Below are 18,670 nucleotides of genomic sequence, written 5' to 3'. Positions count from 1 at the left end.
ATAGAAATGCAAATCGACATGCCATGGTACGACTCCGCACGGCCAAAAATGCCACTGTGAAACCCCTTTTTCTCTGTGCATGTTCCGACTGCCAAAAAATAACATTGGAAAGAAGTCTATGGGTAGTATTTTTCAAACTGTAGAGAAATAAATGCAGCAAACAACGTCTTCTGAAGTTAGGCAAGTGATCAAACCAAGAATATCAATAAAGACACTCATAATAATCATTGAGATTTAGTGGCATGTCAGGTCATGTTGCAGTGAAACAGCTCATGCTGGCTCTACATGCAGAGCCTGGACTCTGAGTGCCCACGACTACAGCAGTGCCTCTTCCCTTTCTTGAAAGGGCCAGGTGGCTGCGCTTGCCTACTCCACGTGTACTCCAAAGCCTCATGGGATACCAAGCCTTCACAGCAAGGGTTCTAGGCAACTGTCCCTGTAATGCAGCACTGTCTGATTCATACCATGCAATGTATTTCAAATTAACCAGCTGGGAGAACCGGTGCTTCTCTTTCCCCCAGAGCAAAAAGAGAAATCAACTTTAACATCGACAACACACTCACACTCCTCAGGCCAAACATCACAGAGCACAGGCTGTGCTAAGACAAGGCACAATCGGTGTATTAGAAATACAGCAAACAAAAATCAAGGACAGGAGGCTTTGAGAAGGAAAAAAGGCAGGTTGATTGTGTTTTTTTTTCTTTATTGCCTGAGTTTGGGCAGGAATGCTCAAGCCCCCAGCAGGTGTCGGTGGAGCAGGGTCTGAAATAAAAAAAAAACACACGCACACTGTTCCTGAAAAGAAAAACTCTGCCAACTGTCTGCAGAATATTTCAATCATTGGCTCACACGCAGACGTCAAACACTGCACATTTTAAAGCCTCTTGAAAAATTCTTTCAATTAGTAGGAGTCATATTCAAATCACTGGCACACGGACAAGAGAGGCATATTCAATTATGCTTTGTGCTGTTCTCTTAAAAATCTGTCACAAACTAAGGAGGAGTTGTGGGATATCTACTCATCTACTGAAAGGAAAAAGTGACAAATTATATGATGAAAGCAGCAGCTCTCTTATTGTTTCCCTAAAAAGCCTGCCAAGCTATTTTGTGTTCAAATTACTGACTTAGAGGCAGAGTGACATATTGCATTTGCGGGTGCAAGCATTAACATTTTCTTCTTTACTGCTGTTCACACTGATGCTGTCATCGTCACGTTGTCACATGTGCTGCTGTGCCAGCGCACCAGATGGCAGTTGTCACAAATCCCCCACCCCCACACATTGCACTCCCTCCCCCACATGATGTGACACAATGACTGGCTAGGTGGTGGACCACACACCCGCAAATGTTTCTGCCCTCTGGTGAATTCTTAACCTTGTGTGTGCATCATAATGTATCACATCCATAATCATAAAGGATTTACTTTGGCTCTGTGCTACTGTACAGACCAAAGAGGATTGTGGGGATGCGAGCTTACCACTCGGTCCCTTACGTCATCTTTTGTTTCGGAACACTGATCAGCTAATACATCTCTATTTTATTATGTCGGCACGGGTTTGGCACTGAGCGCAGGCAGGAGGAGAGTGTAATGTTAGGCCGGCTGAAAAGTAAGCTGGCCCTGTCAATTTTCAGGGATTTCCATGAGCCGTTTTTCTGTGAAAATGCCTGTTTTGGCAGGGACTAAGAGTGTGAGGGAGTTTTAGTATTGCATTCAGCAGATAAGACAGCATGCTACATCAGCAGTCCATGCCACTTTCCAAACTCTATTCTGAGTTGTTTCTGGGCATGACAACAAATAAAATGGAAATATGACATGCACCACTCACTTGGGCTGAGGGCTTTTATGCAGCCTCTTAAATATTAAAATAAATACAGATTTTTGATTGGTTGTTGTAACTTGAGTTTAAAGATGTTGCTCCATATTGCGAGTTGAATTCCTGATGGAGATCTATGACTGAAACCTAGTTTTTTGAAAAAGTGCTGACAGTGTGTGGGGCTTCAATATCTTCTTTTGCATGACTCGACTCTCCTATGCACCTCTCTACCAGGTGTGCATTAGACAAGATTCACAATAACAGATATCATATTTGTAAAAGACCACAAGCTGCGCAATAGACTATGAGATTAGTTCGTACTGCGTGTAACATAAGCCCCATTCACACTGCCACTGGCTCAACGCGTGAATATTGTACCGCTATTCCACCTCGCCGTTAGTATAAAGGTTACAGAGGTGGAATGGGGGGACAGTTTCCTTCCACCTCTGATCTGCCAGCGGAAGTAGTAACAGAACGGCAACAGAGATGAATCGACCTCTGTGTGAAAGTTTAGAGGCGGCAGCGTGGGACAGGGGTGTGACGTTCTGATGGTGTTCATAGTCTGACAACAAAACAGATCCTTCACTGGATATCGCTCACAATAAAAGATCAATGTCCCACACTCCAACCCACAAAGCAACATTACAAGACCAAACAACAGTAAGGTGGTCACAGGTTCTGTCTTTGGCAACTTATACAAGGAAAAGAAATGCAGAAAAAGTGAAAAAGTTGGCGTTCTAACGACTCTTCGTCACACTTCCGCCCTGAAAACAGCGTCTGTCCCCAGACAACTTGCTGTTCACTGGTGGTGATTTCTAGCAAAAAACTTTCACTCACATGTCTTTGTCGCCTTCCACTATTGTGTTGTTGTAGTTGCTGTCTTTGGCAACTTATATAGAAAATAAAATCGCCAAATTTAATGTGGAAAAGTCACCTCAACCCGGTCAGCCCTCCCTACCGAGTCTTCGGTGAACTTCCCCCCAGAAACAGTATCGCTCTCCGGGAGTGAGAGCCAGACAGGGTCCACTATTTACTGATGGTGATTATGTGATGTAATTTAAAGCAAAAAACTTTGTAACACTCTGCGTAAAAAGGGCTTGAGATTGTGTTGAATGTGCTGTTTGCTCTCTACCTGGCCTACTCTGACATGGTTTAAGTTTGTCTACAGGTTTTGAACTTTCTGTAGAGTTTTCAACAATGTTCAACACGAAGAGAAAAGAGATGACTGGTTGCTTCATGTAATACAATGTAGATAAATATTGTGTTGGGTGCTCTTGGAACAGAACAGGAACAGGAGAAAGAGCATTTCAAAACCCAGAGGCAATCCAGGCACTCCAAATATAAGAAAATATAACAAAGAAGGAAATATTTAAAAGCCTTTATTACAGTGGCTAAATCATTAAAAGGCTGATGATTAAAAAAGCTAACATGCTTGGACCACTAGGTTTTTATCCGAGCTCTTTGTATGGCCATTTAATGATTTAGCCACTATAATAAAGACTTTTTAGAGCCTGGATTTCCTCTGGCTTCTGAAATGTTCAACAACAAATAATATGAAAGGTTTTACCTTTGGACAACCTCTGTATTGTTGCTAATCATGTTGATAGAAGATGTTTACCTTAGTAGATTAAAAAGTAATATACAATACAAGATAGATACAAGAACTTTCAGAAGTTCACATGTTGTAGTTTTTGATGTGTTGGTTAAAGGCTTGTAAGCTGACAGTCCGTGGTTATTTTTGCCCGTTTATCCCTTCTAATGAGCTTGGATTGGTGACCGCTGCTCCCCTTTGCCAACACAATTTGCCTGTTTGGCATATGCAGTCACACATTGCACATTGCCACATTACACATTTTTGTGTGACAAGATGCTGCTACAATAATACAGCAGCTATGTCATCTCTTTAAAGGGCCTTCATTTGCCTCATGTTGCTTTGATAAACCATTTATGGAAGTGGTGACTGACATAATGACACTATCAACTGGCAAATAAACACAACTCTCTTCTTTAGTTGAAATTGCAGTTACAGTTTTAGTGCCACTGGGTAGGTGTGTCTCGTGGGCGTGCTGTCATTGTTCAAGCAGGTGATCATGGCTCATCTTTAGCAACACTGATACTGGTTACAAAGACAGCACTTGTTTCCAACTAATTTCCTATAAATTAGCTGATATATAAACTTAATGTCTTAGAATATAGTTGTATGTATAGCTGATTGGTTATACTGTATTTTAATTGGTTTTAAACAATTACTTTTTCTCTCTCAAAGTATGCACTTGTATTATGCAACTACTATATCACTACCTGGTTCATTCTTACTAATTGAGGAGGCACTCACCCAGCGTACCATCTTCAGTTTATTTTATAGTTAGTACCAAATTGCATACCCTTGTTCCAAACATTACAGATGCCTAGTGCATACACATCACCATGAAAACTGGAGTTCAATTGTCCATTAAACCGCTGTTGTCTAACTGTGACAGATGAATACTTATAGTGACACTTACATGCTATTAAACGACATCTCACGTCCCTTAATTTGATGTGTTACCTGTTCAAACAAGGCAGCTGGACAAGATGTGCTAATGGCTAATTCTAAATGTAAACCAATTACACATCAGCAAGGGAGAGGAAACTAGTTTTATTCATTTATAGTGGCAGAGGGACTGTTCAAATATCTCTGGTGTGTAACTCCCTTGAGTTACTGTTGGTGTTTATTCTGACACAGAAAATGAGCTAATGAGGCATGTTGATTGTTCGCTTGCTTGTGTTTTTATCATCCTGATTTACTTCAAACTTTGTAGACTACACAATTCACGTATTATTTGATGTGTGTATTGTAGGGATTCTTGTGTTCATTCATTAACAAATGAGTAAGAAGTATTCAAACAATAGAGCAACATTTTAGGCTAAGCTCTTCCTGAGTTCTTTTCAGTTTGCAATGGAGAGTATTGAATGTTAATTGTGCTTACCTGTGGTTATTTTGGCTAGGATTAATGCTAATTACACAGTCTTTGGCTAGCAAGCTAATGTCATACTGTGCCTATCCATATTACGCCTGTGTTTGCAGCTAGTGTGAAACGATTTTTGGAGCCGTTTATTGCTGGATTAGAGAGGATGCTCAGTTTGTTGGAGATTTTTCTTTGAGAGGGGTGTTATTCATGTTCTACTTCTTTCAGAAACCACCATTAATGTCTACATCTTGTAACCGCCTGTAATTATATCCATGCCTGGCAACAGAGTAAAGAAGTTAACTACACCTGGTGACTTTGTGCTCTAGCGGCCAATACACATTATCCAGCTATTTGCTGTATACGGGGTTAAAACCCAACAAGGTTTGTACATACTGTTAGTATAGACTTCAATCAGTGACACAATCAGTGTAAAGTTGTGTGGATTCACTGAAGTCCCTTTGCTTCCTCTCTTGCATATTAAACTCTGGGTTTTGATTGGGAGCCAAGCAGGGCACATAAATATATTTTGAGTGCCACAGTTCAGGTGCTCAAGAATATTTCTGTATCTAGAGTGCACTCACAATCTCCATATGACAAACTGTCAGCCACATTCTGGACCCACCTGCTTTGGACCATGATACTGTCTTGATAGAGGCGGTCAAACATGCAGATCTTCAGGTCAATGCTGGGCTGGACCACCCATACTGGGACGCTGACTGCCACTGCCCTCACCTGGATGGGGATCTGTTTGTCCCAACAAGCCGTTAATTACAAATGATTATCATAAAATAACCCTATGTCTATGGCTCTGTATTTCCCTAATCTTGATTTCTCCTGCTGTCATTCACAAGATGATAAACAAGCTGTGTCTTACTGGTTTGCTGGTTATGTCGGAGAATTTGATGTGGAAGTCCAGTTTGGCCTCTCCTGGAATGGTTGGAGTGAAAACAACCTCCAGTTTGATGCTTTCAAAAGGTCCAATCTGCCCCTCTCTGACCTGACATCAAACAGGACAAGAAAACATTTGAGTTTTAAATATTTTATTTTATAGTTCTGTAAAAGAAAAAAAGAATTCAACAAAACAAATGTCAAATGACCACTTTTCTTTAAAAAGAAACATCAGATGTTCTTTCTAAATGCAAAATCAGACTAATATCTCTTTATATTTAATAACAGCCTCAAGAGTTCAACCTTTTTTTTCATCAAACAAAACCATTTCCATCCATGTCGAGGAAGCTAAAAATCTCTCAGATATAAAACTTCAAATAGCATGTAATCAAACTACAGTGACGCGCTCTGCGGATTGTCTGCTCAGCTACAAAAAGCACCAAGGTTGTGAGAGCAATAATAAAAAAACACAAAAGAGACGAGGAAGCCATTCATGCAGCAACAGACTCAATACTGTGGGACCATGATAGCTTGATGGATAATCTGCCATTTAAGACACCAGCCTTCATCACACAATGTGAAAGTATCAGTCAAAATGACAATGATCGAGCCGCAGGCATGCAGGCAAATGCAATACACACAGCCATAACAAGAGCAGGGAGAGAGGCGATGCACCATTAGCCTCCACCAGAGAGATGTAATGAACCCTGAACAGCTCCAGAACTTCACATTGGCCACAAGGCACACACAGCATCAGTGCTAAAAACAAGACTGAGAGGCAGAGTATTCTACAGACACATATAATATTCTGTCTCTTCAGAGACACACCCTTCTGATATTTTTGGGCCATATCTATCAAAAGCAATTCATTGAGCCAATATCTTCAAATGTGGCAATTTTCATGCCAACAGCTAGCAGCAGGGGTGGAGACGATGGTCCTAAACGATTTCGGGGATCCCTTACATTTTGTCTAGTGCCACAGTTATGTAAAAATTTTCCACTTACCAACGTATTTATTCTAAAAATTTTATGGGAGCTCTGGGAGGCTGTACTCAGGCACAGCAGTGCTTTGAGATGAATGCTTACATCCGCATGTTAACTTGTTCACAAAGACAAATGTAACATGTTTATGTTAAAAAGGTATAATGTTTGATATAATAACGGTCTAACTTTAGCATTTGAGCATGCTAATATTTGCTAATCGTGACAAGACACAAAGAATAGCTGAGGCTGATGGGAACGTCTTTAGTTTGGCAGGGATTAACCCAAGTATTGGACAATAATAATGTGAAAATGATGATGATGGTAGATGAAAAGTTAAGGGATAACCAATGTTATAAAGTAATTGCAAGATATAAGTATCTCAGAGTATTTGCAATCAGACCCAATACTTACATTTCCTAGACTTATGTCACCGCCGTCTGAGTGGTCCATGTGGGCATCCACATCGGTGGACACACAAGCCTCAAGAACAGCTTCTGGACCTGTAGCTGAAGCCTCTGACACTGCCACACACACACACACACACACACACACACACACACACACACACACACACACACACACACACACACAAAACAAAACAAAACAAAACACAACCTGAAGCAATAGTCTCACAAGCAAAAATTCGGCCTCACAGAGGCACTCAGGGTAAGCTCATGATAGGTAGTTCCTCCTTCCTGCAGTACGAATGTGCGCTTCAAATAGTGTGTAAATATGAGAGAAGAGATAAGCAGATGCAGTAGCTCACCAGAATACTGAATTCTACATCTTCGTAACCAAATTTGATGCTAATCTGCGATTAGGTCATTAGTTCAAGAGACATCGTTGACATTAACAACAAAACCGGTCACAGAACATCATCCACTGCCAGCGGCCTAAAAACTTGTCCAAGATCAGACAGCCTCTCTCAGCAATGGTGGAAAAAAATAGACTCAGTCTTTTCCAAAACCAGCAGAGCAGACTGAAAAGACTGAACAGCTTATCAAAGCATCAGTGGAGGAAAGTGCTGAATGCAGCGATGCAGACTTCAGATCTGAGAGGACATTAAAGAGAGGAGGCCTCCTCGTCCCCAGCTGTGAGAGCAAGGTGAACCCATCGGGTTTTGTCTGTGTGTGTTCTTTTATTTTTGTTCTTACAAGGACAAATGTCCTCACAGTGACAGAAAGATGAGAAAAAATGTCTATAATGAGGAGATTTTGTCAATCCTAGCTTGCTGTGTATCAGAAGCTGTTTTAGGCAGGACTAACATGGACCAGCTAGCTAATATGTTTAGTAGGTAACATAGTATTGCTCAGAAGATATTTTTATAAACAAAAAAGTTAATTTATCTAAGAGTAATCACTGTCAATGTATGCATTTTCTAGTTTCTGTTTTTGTAACTAAAGCATGGATTCGGGCAAGATTGTGGGTGTCAGTTAAATACCTAAAAGGTCACTATATCCCATTGCACACTTTTAGTCAGCATGAGTACTCAGAAATATATTATAAAACAAGACCAAGTCTGCAGCCATGCTAGTGGCTCTGTGAGGCTGTACTTAGGTGCAGCAGTGCTTCAAACAGGATGCTAATGTCAGCATGCTAACATGCTTACAATGACAATGTGAACATGGTGATATTAAGGGATCAGTGTATACGATTAAGTGGCATCTCGCAGTGAGGTTGCTACAAACTGTACCCCTATGGTGGCTGCTACAGACACGAAAGGCCCTCTCCAGAGCCACTGAATGGTTTGTACATTCTGTGCTACTGTAGAAACATGGTGGTGCAATATTACGGACTCCGTGTAAAAGAACCCGCTCCCTCTGACGATATAAAAGGCTCACTCTAAAGTAACAAAACACAACCATTCTTACTAATGAAAACATCACCTAATGAATGCAGTTATGTAATGCCCAGTGGGAAAAGGGAAAGAGATGGTGCCAAATTGGTCTGGCAGTACCAGTCAGGTTCTGATGGGTTTGGTCAAATACAGGTTCAGGTTTCAGTTTTAGGTCTATGTCAAACTCTACTGGGTAAAAATTAGTGTTAAATAATTAATTAGTGTGTGTGTGTGTGTGTATATGCATATTAGTGTTACCTGATTGCTCTTGCTGCAACGCCTCAGAGAGCTCCTGACTCTCTTGCTGTGGTTGGAGTTCACCTGTGCCAATAGATGCAGAGCTCCTCTGGTTTTCAGATGTTGTGTTTTCACTGCTTATCTCCTGTCAGCCAAGAAAAACACACGAGTTTCATTTTATACATAGCAGTTTGTTCATATGACTGTCTTTAGACGAGGTAGTATGAACTGACTACACAATGTAGTTATCATGTAAGCTGTAAATGTTCTAATTTTAATTTTAATTTGTAGCTGTAATAAGATCTACTACATCAGGCTATCACAGGAAGAGCAACTCTTGAGTTCCAGATCGACAGCCTGACCTGGCATGTGTTGGCAGAGACCTGGGTTGGCACCTGGACATGGCTAGATTCTGGACTGAGACATGAGGAGGTGTCGAGGCTGAAGAGGGTGGCAAGTGCACCCTTGTTGGTCAAGGTGACAGTCCGTGAAATAGTTTGGCCAACCACATGCAAACCAAAGTCGACGAACTGGCTGTCGACCTCCAGCTAGAGAGAGGATACAATCACACACAGTAATTAGCATCAGCAGTGAAGAGCTGCCAGCCTGAGTACATAGTTTTACATACATTAACACGTACATGAATTGATTAAATAAGATTCAGGATATAATTAGACTGTTACATTTAGACAGTCACACAACTAAAATCCATGTTATATATATTACCAAACAATAACATGTATAAATGTATAGCAAGACCGAACGATATGAGGAGAGTCACAAAATTACATTGGTGGTCATTAGGACTGGACATAACTCACGTCACATTTCTTTGTGGTGCATCGAACGGGCACAGAGAAGGGAGCCACGGCTGATGCAAACTGGACTTCTCCTTCCAGGTCCTCATTGATCTGGGATCACATAATGGGACAAGGTGTTGAGAAATTTGACCCCGAAACAAAAGAATGGAATGACAGCAGGCAAATGGAGATAATGGGTGTAGATTTGGCTAATGAGAATGACTAGAAAGCTGTATGCACAAATCTATGGTTCCTGCATTTCGTTCTCTCTAAGAAAGCCTGTGATGGCCATTTTTCACATGGACACAGGTATGTTAAGTTTCTGAATTTGATTATCATCTTATGGAGTGCCACAGGAATGAGTCCTTGAACACATAAATAAGTTCGCATTTTAAACTTTCTGTTTCCTTGTCTCAGTCAAAGGGTTTTCGATTTTACGACTGAAATAAGGTCTCTGGTGAACACAAGCCCGAGATATTTTCTCGTTTTGTTCTACAACATAAAATGCAACATTAAATACCCCACATTTGGATTATAAAGCATTTACGTATCCAACCACCTTAAAAGAGGCGGTTGCTAACAGGTAGGTAAATGAGATGACAGAGGTTGTCGGGGACATTAAACGTCATCACACCAAAAACGCAGACTCATCTACTCACTAGTCCATCTTTACAGACCGACTTCAGTTTCAAACTATTCCAACTCTAACTATACAACTTGCAGATTGTAAATCAATTTATGGTGAAGTGTATATATTATAGTGTAGTGTAGTAAAATGATAAATGGTGGTGACGTTGAAGTCATGCCATTTATAGCCTCACATTAGCTTTTTACTACTTTACAAAACTGGTGTTCATCTGTGAAGATTATCTTGCGGAATAAAACGTGTAAGTATCATAAACTTGTGTTTGCCACAGAGATTATTTTCAGCGGTAATCCAAAATCCAATTAAAAAATCCCATGGACTTTTTGTCGAGGGGAACCAGGGCCATGATAACTTCCTGGTTAGCCTACAAAAATACGTCATCCCTATATATTGCAGGCCTCTTATTTCATTTCAAAGACAGTGTGTTGAGGTAAAAAAAAAAAAAGTACCACTGACTGCACTACGTCAAAAATCTTGAAAGGAATCAGTTAAAAGTAAATCATAATACAGCAGAATACTGATAGTTGCACAGAAATGCCTTTATGTACTGACACAAAAAGTCTGTACCAAGCTTTGTTAAAATTTTATAAAAATTATGTCTGGCCTGTAACATTCAGGAGACTCAAAAGTGGTTAAAACCCCATAAAATGTTAGTAGATCTGAGACGACCTACTATTAACTGTAACGTGCAGTGTAGATTTCTGAATGAGATGATGTTACTAACCATAGGCTGAAAAACAGCCTGCATCTCACAGGACATCCCAGCAGATAAAGAACCAGGAGGCTCAAAGCTGAAACACAAATCACAATGATTTATATTTATGAATATTAGTATTTGTATACAGTTTAAAACGCGATGCATCAAATGTGGAAAACAGAGTGCTTTTGTTTTAATGTGGATATTACACAATTAAGTCATAGGTAACACATCTCAGAGTAAAATATTACCCATATTTCTGATGAACAATACAATGTAAAACCAGTGTTTATTTTTGTGTCGATACAACAAGTAAGAGTCTTTTTATGGTCTCACACATACGTGCACAGAAATAACATAAAAAGACTCCAAGGCAACATTTTGGCTTTAAAGCAACACATAATGTTCATGCCTCTGCAGTAGAAAACGTGCTATGCAGAAAAAGATCAGCAGCTTCTGTTAAATTCTGAAGTATGATGAATCTCCTGAGAGAGGAATAGATAGGCGGGAGAAAGAGCCGAGGTCAAAAGTCAACCTGATGCTCAGTTTATACAGTGCACGAAACAAAGAAAATAAAGAGCTTTTGTTTCATATGAAAACACACAGAATTGTTAGAAATGATTCACAGTCAAATCTTATTATGTTGCACTATAAACCATATGAGAAGCCAAAAGATCATATCCAGACAAGAAAAGAAACATGAGCACTGTGAGCTTTTTCAAAGCAACATGTGTATCTCACAGCACGTTTACACCAACCCTAACGCTGCCCCGAGGAGCTTGATAACTCGCCGCCCTTCCAGAGACACAAGCAGAGGGCCGATCGATATGAACATAGCAGGCAGCAAGCCAGAGACTCAGGGAGGATTCTCGAAATCCAATAGATAAACAGAAAGTTAAGAACATGCAACTATGTGCATAATTATGAAGCAGCTGCAGTCACAGAACATGATGGATGGCAAACAACCTTGTTATTAAGGGTTGATACTATTTTTTCTTGTTTTTTATGTCAGGGTTAGCTGTTAGCTAATGCTTCAGTTTTCCTTCAATTAATATACACTAATTAAAATCAACCCAAGAAATTGAACTGAATTTTTGCTAAGAAATCAAAATCACAAGAAATGTGAGTTACATTTTCAACAGCACCCGCTACATAAGGGTCCCAACAGAAGATGTTGGTACTGTAGTTTGATTGGTCCAATGTGTGTAGTCATAATATCACAACAGTTCCAACAGCCACATGTCGTCAGCTGCTGAATTTTGCTGTTAGTCCCATCACTAATCATTCAATTAATCTGTGTTTAACTCTATAGCTGTGGTTACATGGACAACATTCCTTAAATCTGATTACAGTTTTTCTGATGAGAGGTTCCTACTTAAAATGTCAACACAGTGGTTCAATAAGATGTGCAATTATATGCCCCAAAGCATTTAACCAGAATATTACTCTTGACTCTTGACAGGTGCAAAGTGGTTCCGCCCGCTGTGAAGTGTCTAATCTGACGCTAATATAACAGGAGAAGAAGAGTAATTTTTCCAACTTCCTTGAGAAAATTAATTTCATTCATTAATTTGCTCCGTCTGTAAATACAATTTTCAACACTTAAATCTTTTAAGATTTCAAGCAATAAAGTTTCCACAGACCAGTTCTGTTTTGCTACTGCCATTTCTGTCCCTCCTGGAGGCAACATCACATAGTGTTAGCCCCACGTGAGGCAGACACGTGCAGAAACGATATAATTATTCCAATCAGACAGAAATGATAGGATTAAGCATTTGCTTGGTTATTAGGTGCTAATATTTTCCTATTGATTGGATTATAAAGGTTTACACCACCCCACTAGATCCGATTGAAAAATTCATTCAGATCAGGCTTGATCAGAACAGTCTCTTCTGATTGGGGTGGTAACAGGGATCATCTGATATCAACATTAGAAGGCTACACAGGGCTATGATGCGCTCCAGTCAGCAGCACACCACAGAAACTGAGTCTATGAGCAATTGTTCATCAAACATTGGCATGGGAAATACCCCCAACAGAGGCATGCAGCCTGGACATTTTTTTTTCCTGAATTATGTCCAAAAGTCTCTTTTGAAAAATGCAAAATGATACATATTACCTGCAGTATCCTATTATTTATATAATTTCATATTTTCTTGCACAAAGAGAGAGGGAATTCAATTTGTTTGTATCTAAGTATGTTACTATATCAATCATAACTGACAACAAGCATTGATACATTACTTTCAAACATAAACTAAAACATAATTAGCAATTAGTGCATACTATCACCAACATAGTGGCCAGTGGACCATTGTGTTTGGTTTGAGCCAGTTGTTTGAACTAGTTGGTCCAGCTGTCGGATGAAGAGCTTGGAGCAGATCGGCACACCACTGTGACCTGGAAGTGTATGAAAGGATTCCACCTGGTCGGGTAAGTCTGGTGGTAATTATAAATGTCACACTGCACTTACATCATATTTTGTGTGTGTGTGTGTGTGTGTGTGTGTGTGTGTGTGGCTAATTTCCATCCTTATTTGTACCATCCTTCTTCCCTAGCTTCAAGACAGGTGGTATGAAACGACACGTGAAGAAAAAAATAGAACAGTTCACTTGGGATTAAATGCTGAGTGAGGCAGTGTTTGAAAAAGCCTGCTCGAGCCCTATATAAAGTGCTGCAAATGAGGCCATACTGTATAATATATCCATGCAGGGAACTGTGACAGCTGCGACTGTGACTGTATAGTATTACCACGCCGTGTGTTACAGTATATATTCTTCCCGCTCACCACTGGCTTCTTCTACAGTAAATCAATACGCACTCTCAGTTCATTATTCAGTTCAACAGAGCTTAAACACCCTCAAACTTATCGCCGCTTATGAAATCAATCAGAGAGGTATCAAAACTTTGACGATGTTCAGAATATTCTTTTAAACATCTTGCTCTTGTACTTGTTCTCGTTCTCTTTACATCTGGCGGCTGCAACTTAACGCTTCTACGCTTTAGTATTAGGAACCATGACAACCATGACAAACCTTCGGATCGTTTTCTTTCCAGTAGTTCTTTGGCATGTGACAATCGTGGTATTTGAGCTTCCACAACTCAAAACTGCTTGTTTTTAATCAGACAGAAACATGGGCCTACTGGAGGATATAAAGCCCACCTGCAGTTTTGAGTGAAATATTAATATCTTTGTGGACGTTTCATCTAACTAAAAAAAACAACAAGCACATCTAAGTGCAGCGTGGCTTTCAGTATTTGGAATAAACTGTCTTTTGACAGATAACAAGCACTTGAGCATATGATAAGGGCCTCATCAACTTTTCACAAACTCTCTAGGAATCATCAAAAGGCTGATATACAACTTTACTTTGAAGATGGGTCTAAAAGGATGAAACTTCACTCTCAGGTAAGATTTAATGGAGTTTACTCTGATCTCAGTTGGAGTTTGCATGCAAATCACACAGACTGCCAAATCTGAGATCACACAGTTTTAAATATAGCAAGAGAGCTCTGCGGCTGCTCAATTCTAGAGAGTCCAAAACAGCTGCTAAGCTAACACTTCTGGGCTGGACTGAGTATGTACAACTGCTGGATGGAGTGTGATGCAATTCTGGGAAAACATTCATAGTCCCCAGAGGATGAAACCAACTGACCCCTGCACTTTTCCGAAAGGTGCCACCATATGGTTGATATTTATCTGTTTTGCATGAAATGTCTTAAAAACTATTGCATAGATTGCAATGAAATTTGGTGCAGACTTTCATGTTCCCCACAGGATGATCTTTGAGGTCCTCGGGGACTCCCTGACTTTTCATCTAGCGCCATCATCAGGTCAACATTTTTATGTGTTTAATACTCTGGTTTATGACTAAAATACCCACAAAGCTAGTGACATTCCCATCAGCCTCAGCTTTACTTTGTGGACGGTGCTAATTAACAATATTATCATGCAAATCACAAATCTAAGATGGTAAACATGGCTAAAAATACCTGCATGTTAACCTTGTAATTGTGAGCATATCGGTATGCTGATTTTTATGATTTTCCAACCCCTGCTGAAAAACCTGTTGTGTGTATTCTCTTCATGTCTCTTCAAGACCTGTAAACAAACTTAATTTATAGAATGTGTGGGTTTACCCTTTAAGGCTGATGGGATCCGGGTAGGGTCCCATTATATCGCCCCAGGTCGTGGGTCTGTGTGTCGATATGTTTACCACCCAAGTGTATCTAAGTGGAGTCGCTATTAGCTCTGATTGGGTGTTGCTGCATCATAATCATCACAAGAGAAGAGAGAGGTTTGTAAGCGAGATGCAGAATGTGAGCGATGAAGTGCAGGAAAACTGACATGTGATGCAAATCTTTCTGACTGGCTCATTAATTGGTGGCTTATCACGCTGCTGCCAGTGTTGGTCTCTATATTTGGATCTATTTTCTGTTTTGGTCGACTGAATTTTGGATTGGTTCTAATGATCCTTCTAATTTTAGTTGGACTTGAAGGTTCTTTTTAAACGTGTATGCTCCTTGAACAGTTTTGTCATAATGAACTTTCACAGACTTGTATTCAAAATGGAACAATGTACAGTATCTCAACCTAGCACAATTTAGACCAAATTAAACAAATCGGAAGTGTGATCACACCTTCAGATTATGTTAGCGTACCACTATTTCTACTACAGTTAGGCTTTATCTCACAACAGACCACAGAGAGGTGTCTTCCTCTCAGCCAGTCGTTTACAATACATCCCAGGAGGTGACACTAATTGCAAAAACACAGCTTCAATACAATGGCTTATCACCAAGTCTGGCAAGCCCGGGCTGTTGTGGTTTTTGTCCCAGTAGTGAAAAGATTGAGTAGAGCCCATTCTGGCACAAAAGCACAATGCGTTTACACTGGGCAAGAGGGGGTGTAGGGGAATAGGAAGACATTTTTAGAAATTCAGGGGGCGTACAGGGAACCATGGGCTGGTGTGAAAAAGCCCAATGTGTTCCTGGTTCACGTTTCCCGCTCTCCTGCTGTGCTAGTGTCTTTAACTGCGGGAGCCGTCGTCACGACTGATCTTAATATTGTAAGTTTTAATGTATGAATAACCTCAATGTTTACACTAAACAGAGACTGTATAGTAGAAGGAGGGTGTATGACAGGTACAGAGGCAGAAAAGGGCAGAAACAGTTTTTAAATATGACGTTACCAGACTACAAAACTATATTATTCCTATATTATTTGGTCCATTATTTTGCTGCAGATACGCTGGTGTTTACAGTTACAATGCTTGGATATGTTCCGTTTACAGTACTTCTTGCTGGAAGATGTACCCAGCATAGGTCAATATAGTGCTGATGCAACAATGGGTTCATTTTTAAACCAGTGATTTTTGAAGAAAGGGCTGTTCAAGACAAGAAATGTCTCTTTTGTTGTTAATTTTTAGCTTGATGAGTCATCCAAACATTGGTCACGACTAGTTCCAATATTGTGTGAATAATCAGTGGGAAGTCCTTACAGTAAACACAACAAACTTGAACAATAGACCTAGACTGTGTGATGGACACAATAAATTGGCAGAAATCAGGCGAACAGGACAGCATCAGCTGCCATTTTGATTAGTGGAAGACAACTACATTTACAGGGATTACATAATATACGCTAAACAGTGGCCACTGTATTCACTGGCTATAACAGTACCGGAAAAAAGCACACTGAATTTGCTTTCATTTCCCTAGACTCACTTTAGTTAGCTGCTTTGGAGACCTCATCCCAAGTTGACCTCTCTGAAAATGAGTGGGATGGGACAGCGAGCAGGAAACAACAAACATGTCTCCTGGTGAGGTGCAATCTGTTTATTTCTTGTTTTTCTTCTATCCTTAAACCACTGAAATGCTCACCTGTGTGCAGCTAAAATGTGCAACAGAGACAGTATGTATAGAAAAGAGTCGTGAAGTCAGCAAACTGACTTGGTAATGTCAGTTGTACAGCTGTATCTGTCCAAATTTTTCTAACATTAGCCATCATTATCCCTGATCCAGGGCTGCAATGTATCATGGTCCTGGATCATTGTAACCCCGGATGTTTGAGTCAATGAGCAGTTTATAACGTTTGTTACCATCAATGGATTGTAAGCTTCATTCTAACTGACTTTAGGTTTGACTTTTAAAGTGGAAACAAGAGAAAAAGGCATCAGGCAGTAAGGTAAAACAAAAAACACTGATTATTGGGATAAAAACAAAAGTTTACGTTAGTTTAAATGATTGCATTTTGTCCCTCACCAACTAGAGCACTGCTCAGCAGCAGAGCACTCAGCACTGCCACGGGTGACTGGATGCTGTTTTCCAATTTTACACCAAAAATTGCTTGTATATGCAAGTTTTTAAATGTGTGTGAACCTGCTAAAAAATATGTGATTGACTCCTTTCCCACTGCCACAAGACAAGTTTACACTTTTTCTAGTGTGTCACCTCATCAACGGATCAACGAGGTGCGTGCCTGCCTGCTCCGAACATCCTGAAATTCAACATCATGGCGTTGCACCAGAAAAGGGCTGAAAATGAGCGTGTCTACTGGGGTGTCATAATGAAATGACGCCCAGTCAGAGCTGGAGCTGATAAACACCCGTGACTACTGCAGAGTCATTTGACCTCGGAATGAATACCAGTTGTAACCTTCCCAGTGAAGACAAAAGCCAGATGTTAGTGGGTGTTAATGGGTCTTTTGCCCAGTCTAAAATAATAACACTCAATAAGACGGTAGTCTTCAGTATATATCTTCCGGCCATGGTGGCAGCACTGCTGATGAGCAGCACTTGAGTCATGAGTGTGAAAGAAATCCTGCACCATCTTTGATTTCACATGGTTTGTACGGACTTTAATAGAAAATTTTCTTTATCTTAGTCATTTGTATTTTTACTGCTTTGCTGCTGCCTGACATAGTTTTCCCCTTCTTACAGGGCAGTATGAAGATATCATCTGGTCCAATAAGACATTTTATGAGCCACCATGTGACCTAATATCCAGGTTTATACCCTGATTATATTGGATTGAGAAAAGATCCACTTTAAAGCTTGTGAATTTAACTTACATTTGTAAGAAAAATATGTTTTTTTGGCATTAACTTGTCTAAGATACGTAGTTGCACCGTAAATACTTAATTCTCTAATTCATGCCAGTGAATAATAAGTAGAGTGACACACAGGAGCAGTAAAGGACCAAATAAGCTTTGTCATGAAAAAATAAAACTTTTTGTATCAAGTTATATAGTACAATTGAATTTAATGTAGAAAACTAACAGCAGTAACTTTCAAAATATGTATAATCATGACCAATCTTTAGTGAGATTGAGAGTGCTATTCAGTTGGGAAGTTGAGTGGGTATAATGTCCACTATACAGTATGTGTGCATTCATCCGTTTGGTAAGAGAGTGCATGTTTGCTACATGTGAGTTAAGACCAGAGGACTAGAAGGTGATATGTTCAGACAAGTGGTCCAGCACGAAAGGCTCAAGAACAGCATCAGTGGTTTTCGGCTGACCCTGCAGTCGCCTGCGAGACTCCTCACTCAGTCAGGCAGAAAGAAGAGAGACGAAGAATCCACATCAAGTGACGGGGGAGCTGATGGGAAAGTGATACACAGTGAGTGACCTGGAGAACAATGCATCTCTGCTCGGCCTGTGGGCTGCTGGCAGGCTGAGAGAGAGGAGATAGCAGAGACGTAGACTGACTCACTGAGCTGAGTCTCATAAGAGGAGCTGTGAGCGTGGTGATCCATATGTGGGAGGACAGGCTTTGCTTTCACGTCCACTCCATCGTCTTTTCAAATGACAAGA

General features: G+C 40.2%; 1 protein-coding gene across 3 annotated transcripts in view; it reads right to left on the bottom strand.

Annotated features, from left to right (window-relative positions):
- Positions 1 to 18,670, bottom strand: part of cfap74 (cilia and flagella associated protein 74) — a 59,800-nt gene that overhangs the window by 27,908 nt on the left and 13,222 nt on the right. For 2 of the 3 annotated variants that reach the window (XM_073470719.1, XM_073470720.1), the window contains exons 15-21: positions 10,882 to 10,948; positions 9,533 to 9,622; positions 9,074 to 9,259; positions 8,733 to 8,856; positions 7,049 to 7,158; positions 5,640 to 5,762; positions 5,388 to 5,509 (exon numbers count right to left, since the gene is read on the bottom strand). In XM_073470719.1, coding sequence (XP_073326820.1) covers positions 5,388 to 5,509; positions 5,640 to 5,762; positions 7,049 to 7,158; positions 8,733 to 8,856; positions 9,074 to 9,259; positions 9,533 to 9,622; positions 10,882 to 10,948 — 822 coding nt within the window. The remainder of the gene's footprint in view (positions 1 to 5,387; positions 5,510 to 5,639; positions 5,763 to 7,048; positions 7,159 to 8,732; positions 8,857 to 9,073; positions 9,260 to 9,532; positions 9,623 to 10,881; positions 10,949 to 18,670) is intronic. The other variant, XM_073470721.1, reaches the window with a different exon arrangement.

This window comes from Pagrus major, chromosome 7 (genome assembly GCF_040436345.1).
Source record: "Pagrus major chromosome 7, Pma_NU_1.0".
Lineage (NCBI taxonomy): Eukaryota > Metazoa > Chordata > Actinopteri > Spariformes > Sparidae > Pagrus > Pagrus major.
The sequence above is the reverse complement of the archived record's forward strand: the minus strand, read 5'-3'. Positions and strand labels throughout refer to the sequence as shown.